The sequence below is a fragment of the Oreochromis niloticus genome, linkage group LG7, assembly GCF_001858045.2.
Source record: "Oreochromis niloticus isolate F11D_XX linkage group LG7, O_niloticus_UMD_NMBU, whole genome shotgun sequence".
In the NCBI taxonomy this organism is placed as follows: Eukaryota; Metazoa; Chordata; class Actinopteri; order Cichliformes; family Cichlidae; genus Oreochromis; species Oreochromis niloticus.
This window is the reverse complement of record NC_031972.2, coordinates 40525323-40546884: the sequence shown is the minus strand read 5'-3', so window position 1 is coordinate 40546884 and position 21562 is coordinate 40525323. Positions and strand designations below refer to the sequence as shown.

Below are 21562 nucleotides of genomic sequence, written 5' to 3'. Positions count from 1 at the left end.
GAACAAAAAAACAAAACAAGAAAAACAAAACCTAAACGACCAAAATAAAAAAGACTGATAGTCTTCTTTACTTTAGTATTTCTATTTTATACTCCAGCTGATCTTTGAGGTCAAATATAACGGCTTATTTAGTTTTTTATGCAGGTAACAGCAGTTTTTAACCAACTTATGAACTGATTCATTTGATGAAAAGAGAACCACAGTGCTCAGAGAATATTAACTAAACCTAATCTTAAGAATATACCTACCATGTTAAAACTAAATCTTACTATTCCTTGGGTCGTGGTGGATGAGTGGAAGCCAAGAATAAAATAAATAATGATAGATCACAGTAGATCTGACCTAATACGCCTTCTTATATCACTTACTTATAGGTGGGAATAACCCTTTAATATACAAGCTGCAGATCTCAAGTTTTTGGACACACACACTTAAGTGAAGGACAACATCAACAAACCTAAACAAACAAAACAAACTGTTTTGTTTAGGTAATAAAAGGCTACTGAAAACAAGCCGCGTTTCCCAGCTAACATAGGGGAAGAGGCATGGTAAAGCCTGGACAGGTTGCTGTTGCAGGGCTAACACAAAAAGACAAACAACGATTCATGTCTATGGTAACTGGTGGTTACCCAACATGTCTTTGGACTATGGGAGAAAGCTAGAGTACCCATGTAAATACAGACAGAACATGCAAACTCCACACCACAGAAAAGCCCTGGCCAGATGGTGGAGTTGAACCCAGGACCACACCATCATGCTGCCCATGATTCCTTCCATGGATTGACTCAGTGCAATGGATTGAGAGTGCCTGGTCGAGATCCAACATTTGCTGAAAACGAGGTTTTGACATGAGGAACACGTGACGTGGGCAATTACTCTCTGGACTCTATGTTCCTTTGTGGTTTCACCATGATATAACAACATCTCCTAAAACCCAAGGATGCTCAATTCCATTAAGATCTGGTGACTGGGGAAGCACCGAAAATCCATTGACACTAATTGTCATGCTTTGGAAGCCAGACTCAGATGATTTCACTTTGGTAAAATGATGCATTGTCATGCTAAAAGTAGCTATTAGATCAAAAACTATACCCATATCAGGATACACATTAGCATTATGACTCAGACATAGTTTAGAGTTCAGATCATCATGAACTGGCCATATAGGGCTCAATGAACACCAAGAAAACACTCTCCACAATCATTACACAACTAGCCTGTATTTTCAACATAAGTCAGTTGGAGCCAGTTATTTGGTAACATGACAAATATTAATGGCAGTTAAAGCTTATGTAAGCTGGTAGAAATGAAATAAAATCAGTGGTTGTGATCTAAAATAAATGATATGTTTTCCCAAAGCACTTCACTTACATTTCAGTCTTATCTCGCTTTTCAGAGAAAACAATCAGTCCCTATGGTCACAGATGTTCCCTCCTTTGTGTCATTTGGTTTTGGTTTTCAGACTCCCCACCCAACCCACCCATGTCAGCAGAATAATCTGTGACTCTGGTGAATATAAAATGTATGAGTTGCTGAGCTTTTCTGTCTGACTCTCTTTAACTAGTCTGTGTTGTCAGGCATTGTGTGCATGTTTCTGTGGACAGAAAAGAGGCGTGGCTGAAGACACTTTTCACCATGTCAGTCTCTGCTGACCTTTGACCTCTTAACTCGTCTCAATATGCTTGTTTTCTCACATAGTTGTTACCATGATTAGCTTGATAGCATCCAAGAGAGTGTAGGTTGATAAACAGCTAAAAATAAAGGAAGATAAGACCAGGGCATACTTCTAATGAGATGATGGTGACTCCTAATGGTGTCCTATGAAAAGCAGAGGACACCAGTTGTGGATCTGCCAATTCTTGTATTCTGTGGTAAATCATGATTTACACTGTGCCAGGCAATGAGCACAGGGCCCACAAGAGGACGCCATGCCCTCAGGCAACACTCATGAAGTCAGTTTATAATTGTTCAGAGACATTCACACCAGTGGCCTCCTGGAGGTCCTTGCATAAAGCAACTGATATTGGTCCTGCTGTTGGGTTAAGGACCTGCAGGCATATTGAGATAGCTTTTGGGCAGGTAGTTAGACCATATATGCACACACATATCTATATACATATACACATATAGATAGGGTACACATACAAACATTTCTATCTCCTCTTTAAAAGGTGACCAATGTGAGCGAAAAGAACCTGTTTTAGATTGAATCGTTAGGCACTTGTTTCCATTTCTTTTGTTTCAAAATTAAAAATACCAAAGATAACATAGTTCTTAAGCCAAACAAGTATTTTTGGACCAGCAAGGTGATTTCCAGAGAGCAAGTGGCTGAAAACTTGGGATACCTTGCAATGGTGTGTAGTGTGCTCTTTGAAAAAAATAAAAATAAAAAATCAACAAGGGGAGGACAAATGAAGAAATGGCAGGCCTTCAAATAAGGATCAATATGTAGACTGGAAGTCAGGGGAGAGGTACAACAGTATATCTACAGCCAACTACATTAAAGGAAGTGGTTTTGGGATCTTTCAAAGCAGTCAGCTTTTTATCCACTATGCAACAGCATCTTGAATGTACATCATTGGCTTCATTTTTCAGCATGACAGTGGCTTCACTGTTTTTAAAGCAGCATGGGATCATCTTGGCAGTAAAATAGTGAAAACACCTAAAGAAGAGCTTTGCAAATCCCTTCAAGAAGCCTTGAGAACTATTGATGAAAAACTTAAATTTCAAGCAAGCTTGCCCAAGATGATTTTGTGTGTGCGTGACTTTTAAGACAATTAAATTGTACAAGTTGTGTATTTGCCCTATACTGCATTAACCTTTGTTTTTAGATGTTTCAGTAAAGAAGTGTTTCCACTTTATAAAGGTTGACTATTAATATTTTAGTATAATTCTCTATTGATCACATGAAACCCTGAATGATGACTATTTTTAAGTTTTCCCTTGGATGCCCCAGATTATGACCGTTTATCGCTGTCTGATGACGCCACCTTGTGTCCAGGCAGCGGTGTATACACGGTGGTGAGCACGTCCCTGTGGGAGGAGACTGTAGTTCCCTTTCACGCAGTGTGTGTTGAAGCTTTGAGTTTGCAGTTTTGTTGACCCAACTTTTAAAGCTAGATTCTTCGGTAAGTTTAAGACCCTTATAGGGAACTTGCAGACCAAAAATCGACGGAGAAGCAACAAACCCGAAGACACCAGCTCAGAGGTCTGCTGCTAACAGGAAGTTGTTTACGTGATTTAACAAATAAAGGTAAGAAATCTTCCACATTCGCTACAATGTTTATGCAGCTTTCATTGAGATTCAAATGTGTTTTTCCACTGATGTGTTAGACTACCATCAGGGTTTGTTATATCACGTAAATTCAGGTCACTATACTTCATTCAGTATTATATTTCTTACCATACATGTGAAATAAAGATTAATATAGCTTCAAGCCAGGTTGTCGCCAGCAAAAACTAGTATTTTAATGACGTGTCAGAAAGTTTCAAATGTTTTTGCATTTTAAGGTATACAGTGTAGATCAGTGGAGCACAGTAATGAGTGGTCACTGAATAATTGCAAAAAGAAAAAAAAAAATGTAACAGTTGTTCTTGTTAATGACCACATTCTACAGTAGAGGTGTCAAACATGCTAAAGGTCCAGTCCGTTCAATTGCATGAAGATAGCTGGACTTCAGTTTCTTGAAATGTGATGTCAGCATTACTGTACTGATGTGGAGACTTAACTGTTTGAATTTTACTCTGTATCTTTCCAAAAATGTTTTTAGTTACAAAATCTCTAGACTACAGTTTTATGCTTTTGAAGGTCAATAACTCAGGTCTGAGGGTTTTTTTTTTTAAGGACTCAAAATGCACATTCGTAATCCAAGTTCAATGGATTTATTTACAGCCAATGAAATTCCAGCTGATCTAAAGTTTAGGACCACATGCCTTTAAAAGGCCAAATCTTTGCAAAATGTGGATTCATCATAATTTTCTGTCAGGTAGTCACACTGTCATGATGTTCTGATGGCAAAGGCAAAAGATGTTCAGTTTTTGAACGTGGTCGGGTTGTTGAACTGCATAAGCAGGGTCTCTCGCAGCGTGCCATTGCTGCTGAGGGACACAGGAAGACAGTCATTTGGAATTTCTTACATGATCCTGAGGGTTATGGAACAAAAAAGTCAAGTGGAAGACCCCCCAAAAATTTCACCAGCACTGAGCCGGAGGATCCCATTGGCTGTTAGTCAAGACACTGGACGATCCTCGACCCAAATTAAGGCTGTTACTGGTGCCAGCTGCAGCCCCATAACTATCAGATGGCATCTGACTGAAGGGCTTCAAAAACAAAAAACGTATTCAAAGGCCTCCTCTCCTTGAACGCCACAGAATTTACCATTTGGACTTTGCAAGAGAGCACCAAACATGGGACATTGAAAGATGGAATAAAGTTTTATTCTCTGATGAGAAAAAAAATGTAACCTTGATGTTGGTCTTGATGGTTTCCAATGTTACTAGCATGACAAGCAGATATCACCCGAGATGTTTTCTACGCGCCACAGCAGAGGGGGCACCATAATGGTCTGGGGTCCTTTTTCCTTCAGTAGATGCAGGGGTGTTAAATGGCCGCTGGCTATGTCCAGATGTTGCAGAGAACATCCCTCATGACTGAGGGCCCTCGTCTGTGTGGTAACGACTGGGTTTTTCAACAGGACAACGCTACGGTACACAATGCCTGCAGGACAATGGACTTTTTCCAGGAGAATAACATCACTCTTTTGGACCATCCTGCATGGTCCCCTGATCTAAATCCCACTGAGAACCTTTGGGGATGGATGGCAAGGGAAGTTTAAAAAATGGACAACAGTTCCAGACAGTAGATGCCCTTCGTGCTGCTGTCTTCACCACTTGGAGAAATGTTCCCACTCATCTCAAAGAAACTCTTGCATCAAGCATGCTGCAACAAATTTTTGAAGTGATCCACAATAATGGTGTAGCTACTCATTACTGTGTTCATGTTTGGAATTTAGATTTTTGTTTTGTGGGGGGGTTAAGGGTTTTTTATGGAGGTGTGGTCCTAAACTTTTGATCAGCTGTAGCTGATCAAAAGTTTAGGACCACACCTCCATAAAAAACCCTTAACAGCCTGTTTCAGTTTAAGCGTTCTTTTCAATAAATTGCATGCTCAAAAAAGGTTTTGTCTCACTCCCATTTCTTCTTGTTGTATGTTGAAACTGTACTTGGAACCTTGTTAAGATCCAACCATTCAAAATATGATTTTTTTTGCCATTTTTCAAGTGGTCTTAAACTTTTGATCGGAACTGTATTTAATAGAAATGCATATAATGTTTGAGTGATTCAGTTCCAAATCCAAATCAAGTAATATGTTTTTATATCGAGTTCAGGATGGACAGGAAGCAGTGTTGTGTGAAGCTGTCGGTTCAGCCATCCAGAGGGCTCATGGATGAGAAATTCATTGTCCTCGTCCAGAATGCCCTGCCTGGTTCCCAACTAACCATCCGTGCCCTGCATCAGTGTGAAGATGGACACAGCTGGGAAGCGTTTGGTCACTACACTGCCGATACCACAGGGACCATCGATGGTACGTTGTTCAGTACTGAGACCTGGAAAATTCAGAGAAGAAAATGTAGAAAGATGCGCAAGTATCTAACAGATTGTGTTTTATTTTTTTTGTAGTTTCAGAGGATCCCAGTATACGTGGGACATATTCCGGTGTCGAACAGATGGGTCTACTGTGGAGCCTCAGACCAATTCCAGGCAGCAAACCTGGGCTGAGGTAGGCTTTTTGTGTAGATGACACCAATACAGAATCCATTATTGGCACCATAGATAATTCTCCCATCACTCCTCAGGATGCGAAAGAAAAACATCCAGACTCCCATGGAGGTCACAATTTCTGTTTACCAGGGTCACCAGACAGAGGGCTTTGCAGATCTGGTGCCACTCTCTGGTGTGGTGGTGGAGCGCTGGTATATGGCACCTGGTGTGCGCAGGATTCCAGTTACAGAAGGTGGACTCACCGCAACCCTTTTTCTGCCCTCGGGTAAGACCTGAAGAGTCCACAGTGAGATGTCCTGTGGGTGTAAATTAGATCAGCATGTGTTTGTTAACTTGTCTTAAGGTCCTGGACCTTTTCCTGGCCTCCTGGATCTATGGGGGGGTGGAGGGCAGTTGGTGGAGTACCGTGCAGCGCTCTTGGCCTCCCATGGCTTCGCTAGTATGGCCATCGACTACCTGACCTCTAAATTCACCATGGAAACTGGAAAGATGGTGGACAACCAGTATTTTGAGGTAGATCTAACGAATTTAATGTTTTGGTTACAAGGAAACAACACGAAAAAAAGAGATAGTTCAGTTAGTCTCTTTCACCTCTAGAGCAATGTTGACCACTGTGGGCTTCCACCTGAGTTATCCTTCTTTTTGACTCTAATGAAGACCGTGGTTTACAAAATGAAGATCATATTGTCTTCAAAAAGACTTGAAACAAGCAATTAAGCCCATAAAAGCCAAACGAGAATGTTTACTGATGTCATAGATTCAAGGAGTTCAGGTCCATTCCATAGACTTCCATACATATCTTTTTGCAACCAGAGGAATCACTATATGGATCATGGAAAACAAGGTATGTTTTAATGCACTTAGACTTCTTGGCATTGTTGCTTACACCAGTGAATAAAATTGGTTTTCATAGAGTCTATGTTGAAAATGAAATAGTTATACGCTTTTGGATCTGATATTAAATGATCTTCAATGCCACCTTCCTCAAACAAAGTCTCTGCAAAGTCTGATTACATGCATGGAGCAACATAGAATCTCCTGCCTCCAGCATTTCCTACCCAAGCACTATCCTTGCTGAAACTAAACTGAGCATTTCCACTAATAAGAACACATTTCATGTTTACTTAAATAAGAGCAACTTCAGGATATGTCCCAGCTTCATTTTCTTAACCCTTTTGATGTGTGAAAACAGCTCAGAAATCTCTGTACAATGTAAACCAGATGAAGTTAGAACGACAGTGAGACAGTTTACAGCCTTCCTTACAATACTTTGAATGCTACGAAGCTCTGGGCTTTTCCATTGCACTGTCTTGGGTCTGTATCGTCCTGTTCTGTCTAGTGTTGTTTATTTTTGCAAGTTTTTGCACCTTGCACTTTACGTAGTCCTGTGTTCATCCGTTATATGTCATATGTAGCACCAGGGTCTCAGAGGAATGCTGTCTCATTTCACTCTGTGCTGTACCACTGTACATGGTTGAAATGACAATAAAAGCCACATGACTTGACTTTTAGATGCACTATGTTTCATGTCAGGTTGATAAAGACAGCATTTGCGCCCTGAATAAAACATTTGGGTGATGTCACGAGATGCTACAAAGAAATGGAACATAAAGTTTTCTCATCTCAGATCATGTATGCCTTAAAAGATCTTCAGTTTCTTTAATTTCAAATAATGAAATACAAACTGCCCTTGAAACTGCTGTCACTGTGCTGTGTGTGTGTGTGTTTATAGGTCAAAGCCCCATGAAAAATCGGCCCAAAGTGTCATTCACCTTCACTCATGTCTTTAATCAGACAGCAGGAATGAGATTGAGAAATGCTGAAGTTGTTTTAGTTTAAAACCTTTAAATCAATTTACATTTGTTATTCAGGTGTTATGGCATGCATGATCCCTGCATGATTTTTAAAATATAGATGATGTTAAACCATGGACAATGGTTTCTGTGCTTCTGAGTTTGAGTTTATACCTTTTGGCTTTTGTACAAGATTTTGTGTTTTGTTTAGTAATTATGTTGGTACCTTTATGTTTTGAGGAATTGGGTTTGACACTGGCCCTAAAAATCCTCTTGAAGAATTCTTTTATCTGACCTTAAAGATCAAAAATGAAAGTCCTGGTTTTGGTGTTTTACCTGTTGTCCAATATATTTTTCCACCTGCAGACAGCCTACAGAGTCCTGCAGCAACATCCTCAGGTCTGCGGCAGCAAGATTGCCATGATAGGTCTTTCCTTTGGCACCAGTATGACCCTCAAGATGGCCATTTACTCTGAAGTTATAAAAGTAAGACATGATATTTTTTTATCGTGAAACTGCAGCTGGAAAATCAGCATCAGTCTGTTTTCAGTAACAATGATGCTCAAGATGAAGAAATAGGTTGACCACTGGCTGTGTTTTTATAGTTATTGGTTTTGGCAAATTGCTACTTCATCATTTCTTAGAATATTCTTGTCTACCCATCTTAGTCCTAATCAGGTCTTTTTGTCAGTTGATAACATCTGTGTACTTTGTGTTTTTCTCCAGCTCAGTGCTGCAGTCTGTATCAGTGGGAGTCATGTGCAGCCAGTTGAGGGATCTGTGGAAGAAATAATGGGATTCTTTCAGAAGTAAGTTTACATGTTGTCATTTACTTTTTAGTTAAAGCCAAATTGGAAAGCTAATATATAGAAAGATGTCAGAATAATCCTTTTTAATTTTCGCTTTAAATTTTTTGTCACATCAGAAATGCTGGGAAGACTCGCTTCAATGAAAAGAACGAGGCGATCTGGCGAGATCTGCTGTTGCCCATCCCCACCGACCCTTCACTCAAAGCCGATGTGGGTACCACCAGCTAAAGCATCTCTCTGTCTTACGATGCGTTCACACCGAATGCGATAGACGTGACCAGAGCTTCAGGTTTACATGTAAAGTCAATGGAGGAGCGCGATGAAGCGTGAAACTTCAGAAGCAGTTTTGAGTGGCGAAAACGCTTTTCTACCTGATTCGTGCAACCAAGTAGCGCGACTGATGCGTTTGAAGCGTGAAGTAAAATACGCGCTGTAGTTTGTGTGGTGCATTTTGTGCATTCGCGCTTATTGCGTCTACTGCTCGAGTTGGAAAAATCTGAACTCCAGCGTCAAGTCGCGCTGTGACAACCAATCAGGAGCCTGGTGACGTGATGCTCTGACCTAGTTCAAAGGGGCAGGTCCAGCCAAAGCCATTCATTCTAGCAATCAGTAGTTCAGTCGTAGGCTCTCCAGGGCAGAAACAATGTTCTTATTTTTCTCCTCCTTCTCCCTGAGGCTCTTCCACTTTAATGGTCCTTTTTATTCCTGTCTCTCTGTAAATAGTTACATTTTATATATTTATGTTTAATGTTTTTCTGTTTGAGCATCTTAATATTGTTTCAAATAAATTTTTGTAATGACTAATGTGTAAAGTGTCTTTTTCACCGCTGCTCTGCTCTCCACAGTGAATAGAGAAGGGAGACTCTCTCTTCAAACGCTAGATCGACAGCTGCCATCTTAACATACCATCTGGCAGGACTTCCTCTCACATTTCCGCTTCACGTGTGTGAAAATTGCATATTTTAAAGCGCGACCAGTTCGCTTTGGATGCGCTTCGAGGTGCGAATGTGCACGCGACCGGCTAGGGGCATCTGGTGCTTTTTGGTCGCGTCTATCGCGTTCGGTGTGAACACACCGTTAAGGCCCTTACATACCAGAGATGATAAATCCATGCTTATATTTTGTGCATTAAAAATTATTTTTGGACTCACCTAATGTAGCCATTCACACCAAGCACATAAGTCTTCCTGCTGCTGCCTTCTCTTGAGAATTGGATGAAACCAGTTTCCTTCTTTTCTTCTTTAAAAACATCAAGATAAACTCATCATCACTTGACCTTATTTCTTTAAACACCCAATTTTCCACAAAAATGCAGTGCATTCAGTAGGTAGGTATTTATGCTACACGACAAGTTCAGATCAGAAGAATTTGGAGTTGTTTTTTTGCACTTGGTATGTAAAGGCCTTAACTCTTAGTACTTGTTACTACAGTTTTGAGTTTTTAAAAGTTTTCTAAATGTCATTCAAAAGAAAAGTTTATGCTTTGTTTCATGCAATTAATATCTTTGAAAGGAGTTTGTGTTCAGATTTATATTGTGCCTTTTTGGTTGTGGTTGTGATAGGATGTGTTGTGAGCTCCTAGACTATGAGTGACTTTCATGTTGTATAGTTGTGCTTGCTTTATTCTACTTTTGTAATTTACATTTCCTATATAGCAACACACTCTGCACAAGCCAGACTTGCTATGCACACAATTCAGCTCAGCTGTTAGTGTTAAAAGATGAAAAGCATCCACTGTCCTGAGTTAACAAGTGGTATGGATTATATTATTTATTGATACAAATCACATTTGTTCAATTCAATTCAAATGGCAGCAAATCACAACAGTTGGGGTGATATGTTATTATAAGGTTTTCAAGACCTGTAGACCTTACTATATCAAAGACGCTGTATATGAGGGGAGGAATTTTGAATATGATTCTGGATTTCACAGGGAGCCAATGAAGGAGAAGCCAATAGGGGGGAATTATGCGTTATAAGTAGTATATAAAGTTTAAAGTATAAAGTTTGTACTTTGCCAGTCTTCTTAATTATAATTAATTATTAAGTAAACTGCAGAAATGTCTTAAATACATAAAAACCTAGATTAAGTCTAATTTCCTGCATTTAAAGTCAGATTGTCATGGTTCTGGGTCGCTGACCCAGTGTTTTGTGTTTATGAACTGTTGATTCTTGTTACTCATTATTGTTTTGATCTCGAGGAGTGATTTATTTTTCCTAGTCTCTATTGGTTAATTAAGTCTTAATTGGTGTATCTCATCTGGATGCATGGATGGATAAACCTGGACATCATCTGCATAGAACTGAAAATGAATGCTATGCCTTACTGCCTAAGGGAAGTATGTGTAATGTAAACAGAAGTAACGCAGAACCTTGTGGAATGTTTTTTTTTTAACTTGTTCTGTCTGGCAGAATCGTGGTCTGAAGGCTTTGCCAAACACATTTGCTTTCCAAAGAGGAGCACTGTAGACTCTCTGTAGGTTCCTTTTGTTAATCTTTTTGTTTTATTTTGTTATTCATATTATTATCAGAGTGGATGTTATGCCAGAGCAGACAAGGGGTGACACCAGGTTGGCGAAAGACATGGCTAAGACAAGCCATCCTGGACCACAACCCTCAAGGGAGCAGGCCAGCAACCACACCAAAACGCCCAGCCAGGCGACTCGTAGGCAGGGCTGAGCGCCTCAGACCCAGGCCTAAACACACACACTGCACAAAGATACATCTTTCCATATCCACCTTAACCTCTGAAGTGCAGATGAACACATGTCCTCTAGAGCCAGCAGTGACCGTAGTGTGTCAGGAAGACTCCCCATTTACATGAACAACTTTTAGTCTCTTAGATGTGATTCAACCCAGTGCTGCATAGTAGTTTTAATACCTACACTATGCACTGATCTGTGTCATGTAATCTTATGGTCAACATTATCAAATTCTGCAGAGATGAGTCCACTGTTAGAGGCCATACAAAATTATTTATAACCTTCACTAATGCTATTTCTGTACTTTGAGAAATCCTGACTCAGATTCTGCAATAAACCATTCCGTTACAGATAATCATGTAGCTGTTTTACAGCTATTGTTTCAAGATTTATTTTAGATAAAAGGGAGGTTGGAAGATAAAAGGAAGGTTGGATTTGTGTAAATAAATAACCAACAGTGAGCCAAAAGTCCAAAGTCAACATTAGTCAAACAGCACAAGAGACGAGGGTGACACAAAGCTACAGTGCTGTGAAATAGTATTTATTTATCCCTTTCCCAGTTTCTTGTATTTATTTTTTTAATTTTTTATTTATGTTGTAAATTTGTCACACTAATTTTTCAGATCATCAAATAAATTTTTATGTTAGCATGGATAACCTGAAAAAATATGAAATGTAGTTTTTAAAAGGTTATTTCATTTATTAAGGCAAAAGGGCTATCCAAACCTACCTGGCCCTATGTGAAAAGGTAATTGCACACCTTGGTAAATCATGAATTAACTAGCCATACCCAGGCCTGATGACTGCCAGAGTTAATGAATCAAGAAATAATTTAAATAGGTTCTAGATAGTAAGTATAAGTAATATATTTCCTAAATGCCCGCCATCAACATTTTTCAGAAAAAGTACCTAGTTTTAATCAATGTAGTATAAGATTATTGGGTAAATATTTGCAACTAAAATTCCAATTGAATAAACATGAATCCAACATGAATAAAGTAAATAATTTTGGCCATAATCGTGCAGCGCTACTTCCTTCTATGCCATGAACTAGGGATAGTTTCCTCATTCTATATATTTTTCAAAAGAGCGAATATTTCTTTCAAAAATGGATCACTTAGTCTATTAAGAATCTCATTGCTAGTGTCATCTCTTCCAAGTGCTATGCAGAAATAAATATTACATACAATGTTGTCTTAATAAACTCCGTGTGTATGTATGTGTTTCCCTAACATTTCATTTGTTTTTCTTACTCTGTGAACAGATGTAACCTTACAGTTTTGCTTTATCCTCCTCACTTGCAGCAGCCATGTTTTTCTCTTCTAATACTATTATCTTGCTTCTTTTTAGAAGCAAATACTCCTGACTCTAGAGTTCTCCAACTGATATCTCTAGTAGTGTACCATACCCCATCTCTTTTTCTTTTTCCTTGACCTTGATGAAAACTGAACATTGAATCTGAACAACCTTGCGGGCTTAACAATGTGACTCTGAATGTCTGCCATGTTAAAACTACAGGAGATGGTCAATAAAACTTCACCACAACATGTTCTGAATTTCCTTGCTGTAATTCAGAACATAAAAGAGAAACACATACATAACTCTGAGCATTCACTGTATTATTTTTTATAGTAGCCCAGATAACTTGCTCACTCACGCTCCGTTATTGGGTTTGTTTGGATTTTGACCTGCTAATTTGCATTTCTCTTTGTAGAATGTTAGTTATTAACCCTCTGGGGTCCAGGGTATAATGCTTTATCTTGCCTTGTTTGGTATCATTCTTTTCAGCACAACCTCAAATATCTTAAATCGGAGTTATTTTTTCATTTTGACATATTGTATTAGCACAATTGATCTAAATAAGTAAATAAATAAATAAATAACTTAATATCCGAGTAGAAAAGTTAAATTTTTTACTCTAAAAACTACAAACATGTTTAACAAATCATTTTCATAACTTGAAACGCAAATAGAAAATGTACATTTCTATTTACCTAAAAATGCAGCCAGGGCCTCAGGCGTTTTTTATATATAACCATTTAAAACTATCTGCAGAACAATCAGGTGTTCTGCATCAAATAAGATGCCACACAAATTATTTCCGCCATTTCAAAAAAATAGTTTGTCCAGTATGACAGAGGAGAACACCACAGGCCTAAACTCTGCAGGTCTGACAGCAAGAGGTGTATCACTCCTCCCGTTTTCTAGCTGGAGACAGCATTTACACTGCAGTCTGACTTTGGTGGCTTTCTGGAGCAACTATGACATTCATCAGTATAACTGACACGCAAAAAAAACAACGACTACACTACACACTAACTACACACTCCAAACATGCCAAACTTCGCAAATCTCTCACATATCAAAACTCGCTCTCTCTCTTTTTTCCACTCTCTCTCGCTCTCTCTCTCTCACTCTTAAAACTTCCCTCTTTCCCAAATAACCAAATGCCACATGTTGCCATATCATTTTTTGATTGGTTAACATGGTACGTTTTTCCACTACTGGGGAAGGGGTGTTTTTTTTTTTTTCTTCTTTTTTTCACTCACAAGTGGATAGTGTTTGCTAGTACTGTCCACAGAAAACACTGTTTTTACCGTTTCTTCCCACTGTTAACACCACTGTTTTGCTCAGAAAAAAAAACATTGCGTGAATTTTTTATCATAACTCTGGTTTTACGTGGCCTGTCAACACAATTAAAAACTTGTATATAGTTTGAAGTCTGTACTTTCGACCCAAGTTGAAATGGAGACTCTGGGTCACTGCATCTTGTTGCTGTGTCGGCTTAAATTGGTCATGTTATTTTGAAACGACTGCGCAGGTTAATTACTGAAGTAAACTAGCTGGGTCTTTGTATATCATTTCTGTTAGTAGATCACCCTGCAATTGCAGCATTACAATAGTTTATCCCACTTAGTAAATCTCTCCCATAGCCTCTGTCCATCCATCCATTTTCTTCCAGTTATCCCATGGCTAGGCCTCCAGCCACCTGGTCATAACTTATTCAATGGAACACCAACGTGTTCCCAGGCCAGCTGAGAAATGTAATCTCTCTAGCAAGTCCTGGGTCTGCCCCGGAGCCTTCTTTTGGTGGGACATGCCTGGAAAATGTCATCCAGGAGGTGCCTTGGAGGCATCTTAATCAGGTGCCGAAACCACCTCAACTGGTTCCTTTCGAAGTGGAAGAGTAGCGGCTCTACTCTGAGCCCCTCTCGAATAACTAAACTTTTCACCATGTTTCTAAGGAGGGAGTCAGACACTTTTTGGACATATCACAGAGCTCATGATCATCATAGGTGAAGGTAGATTGCCCAGTAAATGGACAGCTTCGCTTTTGGCTCGCTCTTCATCATGATGGACCGGGGCACCCCAATCCATCTGTCAGTCTCTCCTTCACCTCTCTCCTCACTCAAGTTACTTTAACCGTTCCACTTGGGGCAGCAACTTGTCCAGCGTAAGCACTCCACCTTTTTCGAGGTGAGGAAAAAGGTGCAACGTCTGATTTGGAGGTGCTAATTTTCATTGTTGTCGCTTCACACTCAGCTGCGAACTGCTCCAGTGTGACCTGGAAGCCACCACCTGATGAAGACACTAGGACCACATCATTTGCAAACAGCAGAAATGAGCTTCTGAGTGGAAACCTTCCGCCATGTCTCTAGGTCTAGAAATCGGTGACAAAGGGCAGCCCTGGCAGAGTCCAGCACCCACCGGGAATGAGACCGACCATTTCCAGCAATGCGGACCAAGCTTTTGCAACAGTTGTACAGGGACCGAATGGCTTGTTGCAACAGACCAGACACCCCATACTCCCGAAGCATTCTCCACAGGACATGCCGAGGGGTGCAGATGAATGCCTACAAAGTCTACAAAGTACATATAGGTGGAAACCATCACCCCAGTCTGCCAATCCAGAGGCACTGCCCCAGATCTCCAAGCATTGTTACTGTGGCATGTCAACCAAGATAACCCTACAACATCCATACCCTTTAGCAACTCAGCACGACAGGCATTCCCAGCATACCCTCACTATACCTGTAGGTGTGCCAGATCTGTCCAGCGTCCTCTTCTGCCACCTCATCCAACTCACCACCGGGTGGTGATCAGTTGACAGTTTGGCTCCTCTCTTCATCTGAGTGTCCAGGAGAAATGAGTTTCATTCGAAGGGTGGCTGGGCTCTCCCTTTAGAAATAGTGTGAGGATCTCAGTCATTCCAGAGGGACTCTGAGTAGAGCCACTGCTCCTCCACATCAAAAGGAACCAGTTGAGGTGTTTTGGGCATCTAAATAGGATGCCTCCTCCTCCTCGCAGGTGAGATATTTCAGGCATGTCCTAAAAGGAGGAAGCCTTCAGGCAGACCCAGAATATCACATCTCCTTTAGCTGGCTTAGGCATGACTCATTGTGTCTTCCAGATGACCTGGAAGAGGTGGCTGGGTGAGTTCAGGACTGACCGACTCACCTCAGACTGTTGCCCCTGTTACTCAAATCCAGGCAAGCAGTACAAAATAGATGGAAGAAAATTGCTTTCTAATAGCTTATGCTGCAAGGTCATCAGCCCTACTTTCAGATCCCATGGAGGGACAGGCAGTCCCCAGTCTCACTACTTTACCTTCAAACACTAAACAGTAAAACCATCCATCCATTCTCCTCCACTTATCCAATTAAGTGTTGCAAGGGTGCTGGAGCCTAACCCAGCTACTACAGGATGAGAGGCAGGGTACATTCTAGATAGATCGCCAGTCTGTCACAGGGATAACACAGACAGACAACCATTTCCACTCACCGTCAGGCCTATGGGCAATTTTGAACCAGTTAATCTAACCCAACTAATTGCATGTATTTGGACCGTGGGAGGAAGCTGAAGTACCCAGAGAAAACTCCTCATAGAAGGGCCCAGGCTAGATGGTGGAATCAAACTAAGGACCTTCTTGCTGTGAGGCAACAGAGCTAACAACCATGCCACTGGTGGTTACCACTGTCCAACAATAAAAAAGCAAAACTTACAAATATTCACTAAAAATCCAAAGCTGAAATCTATAACTAAGAATTCAAAACTCATAACAACAGAACAGAAACTAACAACAGAAACCCTTTGGATCATACCAGCAAGAGGTGATAGAAAGCTATGCATAATTTCATGGGTGAAAAAAACAAAACTTCTGCTGTTTCTGTCTGTTCAGGTGGGAAGGCTACAGTGTCCTCTGTTGCTGGTTGTAGGCGAGGATGATCAGAACTGGCCAGCCCAAGAGTCAGCACTGGATGTAAGTTTCCTGGGACGACTTCTTATGTGAACAAGGTGGTTGAAATAAGGTTAGAAATGGGATTGAAGGAGATTTCCTCTCTTCAGGAACTCTCTCTGCAGGAGGGGGAGATACAGGAGAGGTGGAGGAAGATCTCAGCCTGGGCGTCTATTGTCTTGTGTAGTCTGGAAGATGAGTGGATGATGGGGTGGGTGCAGTTTTCTCTGTGGTGGGGTCGGGTGGACTGTCCCGGGCTCTGTGGGGGCGGGCGGCGCTGCTGCACTGGGCCCCGGTCCGGATGGGCCTGGGCCCCCTTTCCCTGGCGGGTTGCAGAGTATGGGGGTGCCTACTGGGGTCAGCGGGGAGCTGGCCCCAGGGGGGGTCACTTGCCCCTCCCTTCCTTCCCTCCCCATCTCCAGCTGCCTCCCTCTTCCCGCTCCACCACAATCACCCACACATGCAGGGCCTTGGGGTAGGGGTGTGTCACCAGGGTGCAGAGGAGACATCCCCCCCCTCTGTCCCCTTCTGGCTGCCTCTGCCTCAATTTTATCCCACAACTTAGACATTCACATTACTCACACTCTCATTACACATACATATAGGATCTTGGGGGTGGGCACGCTACACGGATTCCAAATTACCATCAGGGTGTACACCTCACCCCTGGCGTCGTTGCCCACCTCTCAATTTTAAATACACGTAGACATTGAGGGCTAGCAGGAGGGGCTATACGCCTACCTGCTGCTCTGGCAGGTAGCTCCATGCCCTCCTGGGTTTTAAATGCACCTTAGAACACACATACATCAACACTACATATGAGCGGGTGGAGGGAGGTTTGGAGTCTTCCTACACCCCCGTTCTCTGCGGCCTGCTGGAGCGGGGGGGGCTAGGAGGAGGAGTTGGCCGTCCGACTGGGGTCTGGAATGTGGGGCCTCCCTGCTGCTGCGGAGTCGGGGCAGTCTGCTTCTCCCCACCGCAGGGAAAAGGGTAACATCACCTGGGTCTGGGCGCAGTTTCCCCCTCCAGGGGCAAGGGTACCTAGACCCGGGGCTTAGAGTACGCTTGGGGAGTGTGATTGTGTGTACAGCGTCTCTTTATGTCCGTCTCCACGTTGGGTGAGTGTTGAGTAATTGTATATGAGAGCATGAGGGTGGGAATAGATGTTTGTATCTGTGTGTGCCTGTATGTCTGTGTCTATATGTCAGGTTGGGTATCAGACGCCACCTCTCTGGGGACATCTCAGGCCCTCCAAGGTTTGGAGGCCCATCTCCCCCACCACTTCCCCTGCCGGTGGCAGACGCCCTCAGACATCGGTGCGTTGGTGGTTCTTTGTGTCCGGGGTGGGCGCCCAGGTACCCACCGGCTCACTCCTTGGCGGCTGCTTATCGGGGCCTGGAGCCTGGGGCTCGCTCGGGCCACTTCGGGGATGGGTGCCCTCGGCCTCTCGGCCCGGGGCTCGGTCACTCAGGCACAGCTGGCTGCCGGCGGAGCTCACGGGCACGTCACTGCAACCCCCCCGGCTTCTGCTCCGCGGCTGCTGAGTGACCCCTCATCTGGGACTCTCCTCAGCTCTTTCTGGATAGTGGCGCGGCTGCCCCTCTGTTGGTCTTCCTTGGTCTCTTGTGTTCTGGGGGCCTCTGGATGTCTGGAGTTTTGATCTCCTCCATACCTGCTTCATGCCCTGGAGGACGGGGCAGTGGCCCCCCACACCCTCTAGCAGATCATTACATGAAGGAACCTTTTAAAAACAAGCGCGTTCATGCTCACAGGTGCACACACGGGTGATCACACACACAAACTACACCCTTTTTGGCTCCTACCTCAAAGCACACTGTGCGCTGTCGATCTCACGTGCTGCACAATAATGTTTAATATTTAGTATTTACTGTCATATTCCCATATATCATTGTGATGTTGTTTATTACTCTCGTTTTCTTCTGCTTGCTTTCTTTTTTTCTTTCTCAACAGGTGATCCAGGTGATCGATATATGTATTTTTTGTCTGCTTATTCTGTTGGTTTTTGGTTTTTGCCCTTCTCCCCCGTCCCTCTTCTCAGCTGTTTTTCTTTCCCTCTTTCTTTCTCCCCTTTCTTTCCACCAGTCAAGTCTGTCCCGTATTCAGCAAGTGAAAATAAAATAAACAATAAAAGGTGAATCAAATGGACCATTACGGCAAGGCTGGGATGGTCCATTTGGTAAAGTAAATCCGTTGGGCATCTTTCTTCGCCTTTAGACAATAATTCTGATGGCAAAAGAACCAAACGGGACAGGTTAAAAAAAAAAAAAAAAAAAAAAAAAAAAAAAAAAAAAGAAATGGGATTGAAAAGAGTTGGCTTGACCTGTGATTACTTATAAAAATGAATAAGTTGTGGGTGTTCAAAATGGCTTTTTGGACTTAAGTGTTTGTTAAGTTATTGATATAAATGTATGGTCAGTAATCCAAGAGGCCACTGCACAGACCTCTGACAGAGAAGTGACTTGCATAAAGCTCATGAATTTGCAAGATTCTTGGTGGAATGTGGATAAACCCCTGTGGAGTATAGCCTGCCTACCTTTTCATGTGCCCCTTGTATTGCCTTCATTATCTAATAAGAGAGCCTTGTCTTAGTGGCCGGAATCCCTAGTCAATTAGCTCGGTAACAGACAAACAGCTGATATGTTCCCCTGTGCGGCTGGGCCTCAAGAAGATATACCCTCAAGGACCTAACAGGGCACAATAATGGCCCACCAGCCTTTCATTTGTTATTTTGAGGAAGGCAAAAGGGACACAGTTTGAGAGACTGGCTGGCATGAAATTCCTACATAATCTGAAATGCAAGATTTGGGCCAAGTACCACACCTGCCAGTGCCAGTATTCCTTGTGTACTGAAATGGCATGCAGTTATCCCTGACATGATGGGAAACAAGAATAATGGTGGTGTTTTGCTATCCAGAAGGAGGTCATAGGCCTGCTTGTTGCCACTGCCTGCTCCTTCATTACCTTTACCAAAAGTAGAGAGGTGGAGACCTGCTGCATCTCTATGGCATCTCAGATCCATCCCCCAGCAGTTTAGCCACTCGGCACTGGTACATCACCTGTGTTATCCTCCCGTTCCTGGATTGTCAGTTGTGGCCTGCCACAGCCAATTGGAGTAATATTTCACTTTGCAAAAATCTCAAAAGTGAAACAATATATTTAAAAATTGTACTAAATAAAACAGAAAATAGAGCCCATAGGGAGAAACAGGGGCTCAAAACTATAAAATTCAAATCTTAATAGAATTTCTCAGGTTTTTGGTGCATTACATTTGGGATGGGTAATAAATTATTGAATATCATTCGGCATAATTTTGTGAGTTCTCTGACTATTAAGTATCAGCATGATTTTTTTTAAAATAAAATGTTTTCAAGTTTGTCTCTGTGAAGAAAAATGATGCGACAACTAAAGGGCTTCACATAAAAAATACACAATGAAACTATTTCAAAACTATAAGATAAAGTTTTACTTTAATGTTTTCCAGATTAAGGAAATGATGGCACGAGCGGGGAACAGTCATCTGCTCACTGTCCTGTCGTACCCAAATGCAGGTCACTTGATCGAACCCCCCTACACACCGCATGCCAGATCTAGCACCTTCAAGACCGTTGAAATACAAGAGAAGGGTAGGTTCACTTTCAGACTGCAAGGTTGTAGACAGTCTCAGTTGTTCTTTGAGGACCAGTCCACATTTTGGCAGGTTTGATAACTGAATGTTATGTAGTTGATGTTCAGGTAATTTTGTGGCAAGAAAATGATTGTGAAAAAAAAACTGTGGACTACTAATAATTGTGGTACCAGTTTTGGGAACAGCAGTTTTGTGGTGAGTCCTGATGTCTGTTTTGTTTTTGCAGTGATGTGTCTGTGGGGTGGACAAACGGTAGAACATTCTCGAGCTCAGGAGGATGCCTGGAAGAAGATCCTAGTGTTTCTCAGGGAGAATCTGTATGGTGGCAGGAACCCTACCTCATTTTCTCACCTGTAATCAAAATGACGACATGAGTTCCAAAGTGAAAATATTTGCCTAAAGACATAGTTAGTTAAAACTCAGAGCAGCAGTAGTCCAGATCAAATAAACAAAGCCTGTACATTAAGACAATCTACTGAGCCCACAAGAGGAATTGTGATTCTGTTCACGACACTGAGTTTAGAGTTCCCCAACCTGCTGAATCACAATTTAAACCTGTGTCTGTGCTCATTTTCTGTTTAGATACAAAGTCACCTTCTATAATGTAGGCAACAGAAAACGAGTTATTTTCCCCTTTTTTCTCTGCTCATGTTTTACTTACCTGATTCAAGCTGAATGCATTTATTAGAATTAAAATTTAAACTGAAGTAAAGTTCGTATTCTCATTTATTAAATTATACATCTCGCTGAAGGCTGGCGGAAGCTGTCCCATTATACATAGAATCAAAAAGGGGGGCATGGTATGTACTAGATCATATTTATTTCAAGGTTTTCATAACATTTTTCAGATCGAAAGTGAAATAATATAAAATACTGTCTCAACTGAATTGCGCTAATATTAAAAAAATATATAAAAATTAAAGCTTTTTCCACAAGCGAATAAAAATGTACGTGGGCCAGTAAAACCGAGCCACTGACTTTAGGGATTTTAGGTTGGACAGTCAATTATTGTTAATATTGATTAACATCTACGCCACCATAACCGTAACACAGAAACTTTGTATCAAAGCACAGGGTAATCCTCTGAGTGCTCGCTTGTCATCATTGCAGCCACCACATTCTGCTTTAAAGGCCTACAGACAAAAACCTCACTCGTTACTTGCACACTTAAACCCGCAGAAGCACATGTACAAAAACTCAAAGCCTTTGAGGAAGAAAGAGTGAAGATACATTTTTTTATGCCTTAGTTTCGATCTTATTTTATTTGACTTTGACTCTACTTCAGAGTATTTTTATATTTTTGTGTTTCTTTAAAAAAAAAAAAAATTCTACATTTAATATGTCATGCAAGATGTATAAATATTATTCCTATTTAAACTCGAGTGAGAAATGATAAAAAGATGTAATAAATAGCTCTACAAATAATCCACACATTCTCCTCCACGTATCCAATTGAGCGTTGCAGGGAGGCGCTGGAGCCTACCCCAGCTACTGTAGGATGAGATGCAGGGTACACTCTGGATACATCACCAGTCTGTCACAGGGCTAACAAAAAGCTACAGACAACTATTCACATGCACACCTATGGGCAATTTA

General features: G+C 41.6%; 1 protein-coding gene across 1 annotated transcript; it reads left to right on the top strand.

Annotated features, from left to right (window-relative positions):
- Positions 1 to 3043: 3043 nt before the first annotated feature.
- On the top strand, positions 3044 to 20569 carry LOC100701020 (acyl-coenzyme A thioesterase 4). Its single transcript, XM_019361183.2, has 11 exons — positions 3044 to 3253; positions 5388 to 5584; positions 5680 to 5779; positions 5856 to 6046; positions 6125 to 6294; positions 7941 to 8060; positions 8301 to 8383; positions 8500 to 8593; positions 16264 to 16344; positions 19823 to 19964; positions 20193 to 20569. Exons 2-11 carry the CDS (start codon positions 5389 to 5391, stop codon positions 20321 to 20323), a joined length of 1308 nt encoding a protein of 435 aa, XP_019216728.1. The 5' UTR covers positions 3044 to 3253; position 5388; the 3' UTR covers positions 20324 to 20569.
- Positions 20570 to 21562: the final 993 nt, after the last annotated feature.

Bases quoted from the DNA above. Each gene is read 5' to 3' on its own strand.
- LOC100701020 (XM_019361183.2), top strand. From the start codon at position 5,389: ATGGACAGGAAGCAGTGTTGTGTGAAGCTGTCGGTTCAGCCATCCAGA. The intron at 5,780-5,855 runs GTAGGCTTTTTG...ATCACTCCTCAG, and splicing joins GGCAGCAAACCTGGGCTGAG to GATGCGAAAGAAAAACATCC. The intron at 6,047-6,124 runs GTAAGACCTGAA...ACTTGTCTTAAG, and splicing joins AACCCTTTTTCTGCCCTCGG to GTCCTGGACCTTTTCCTGGC.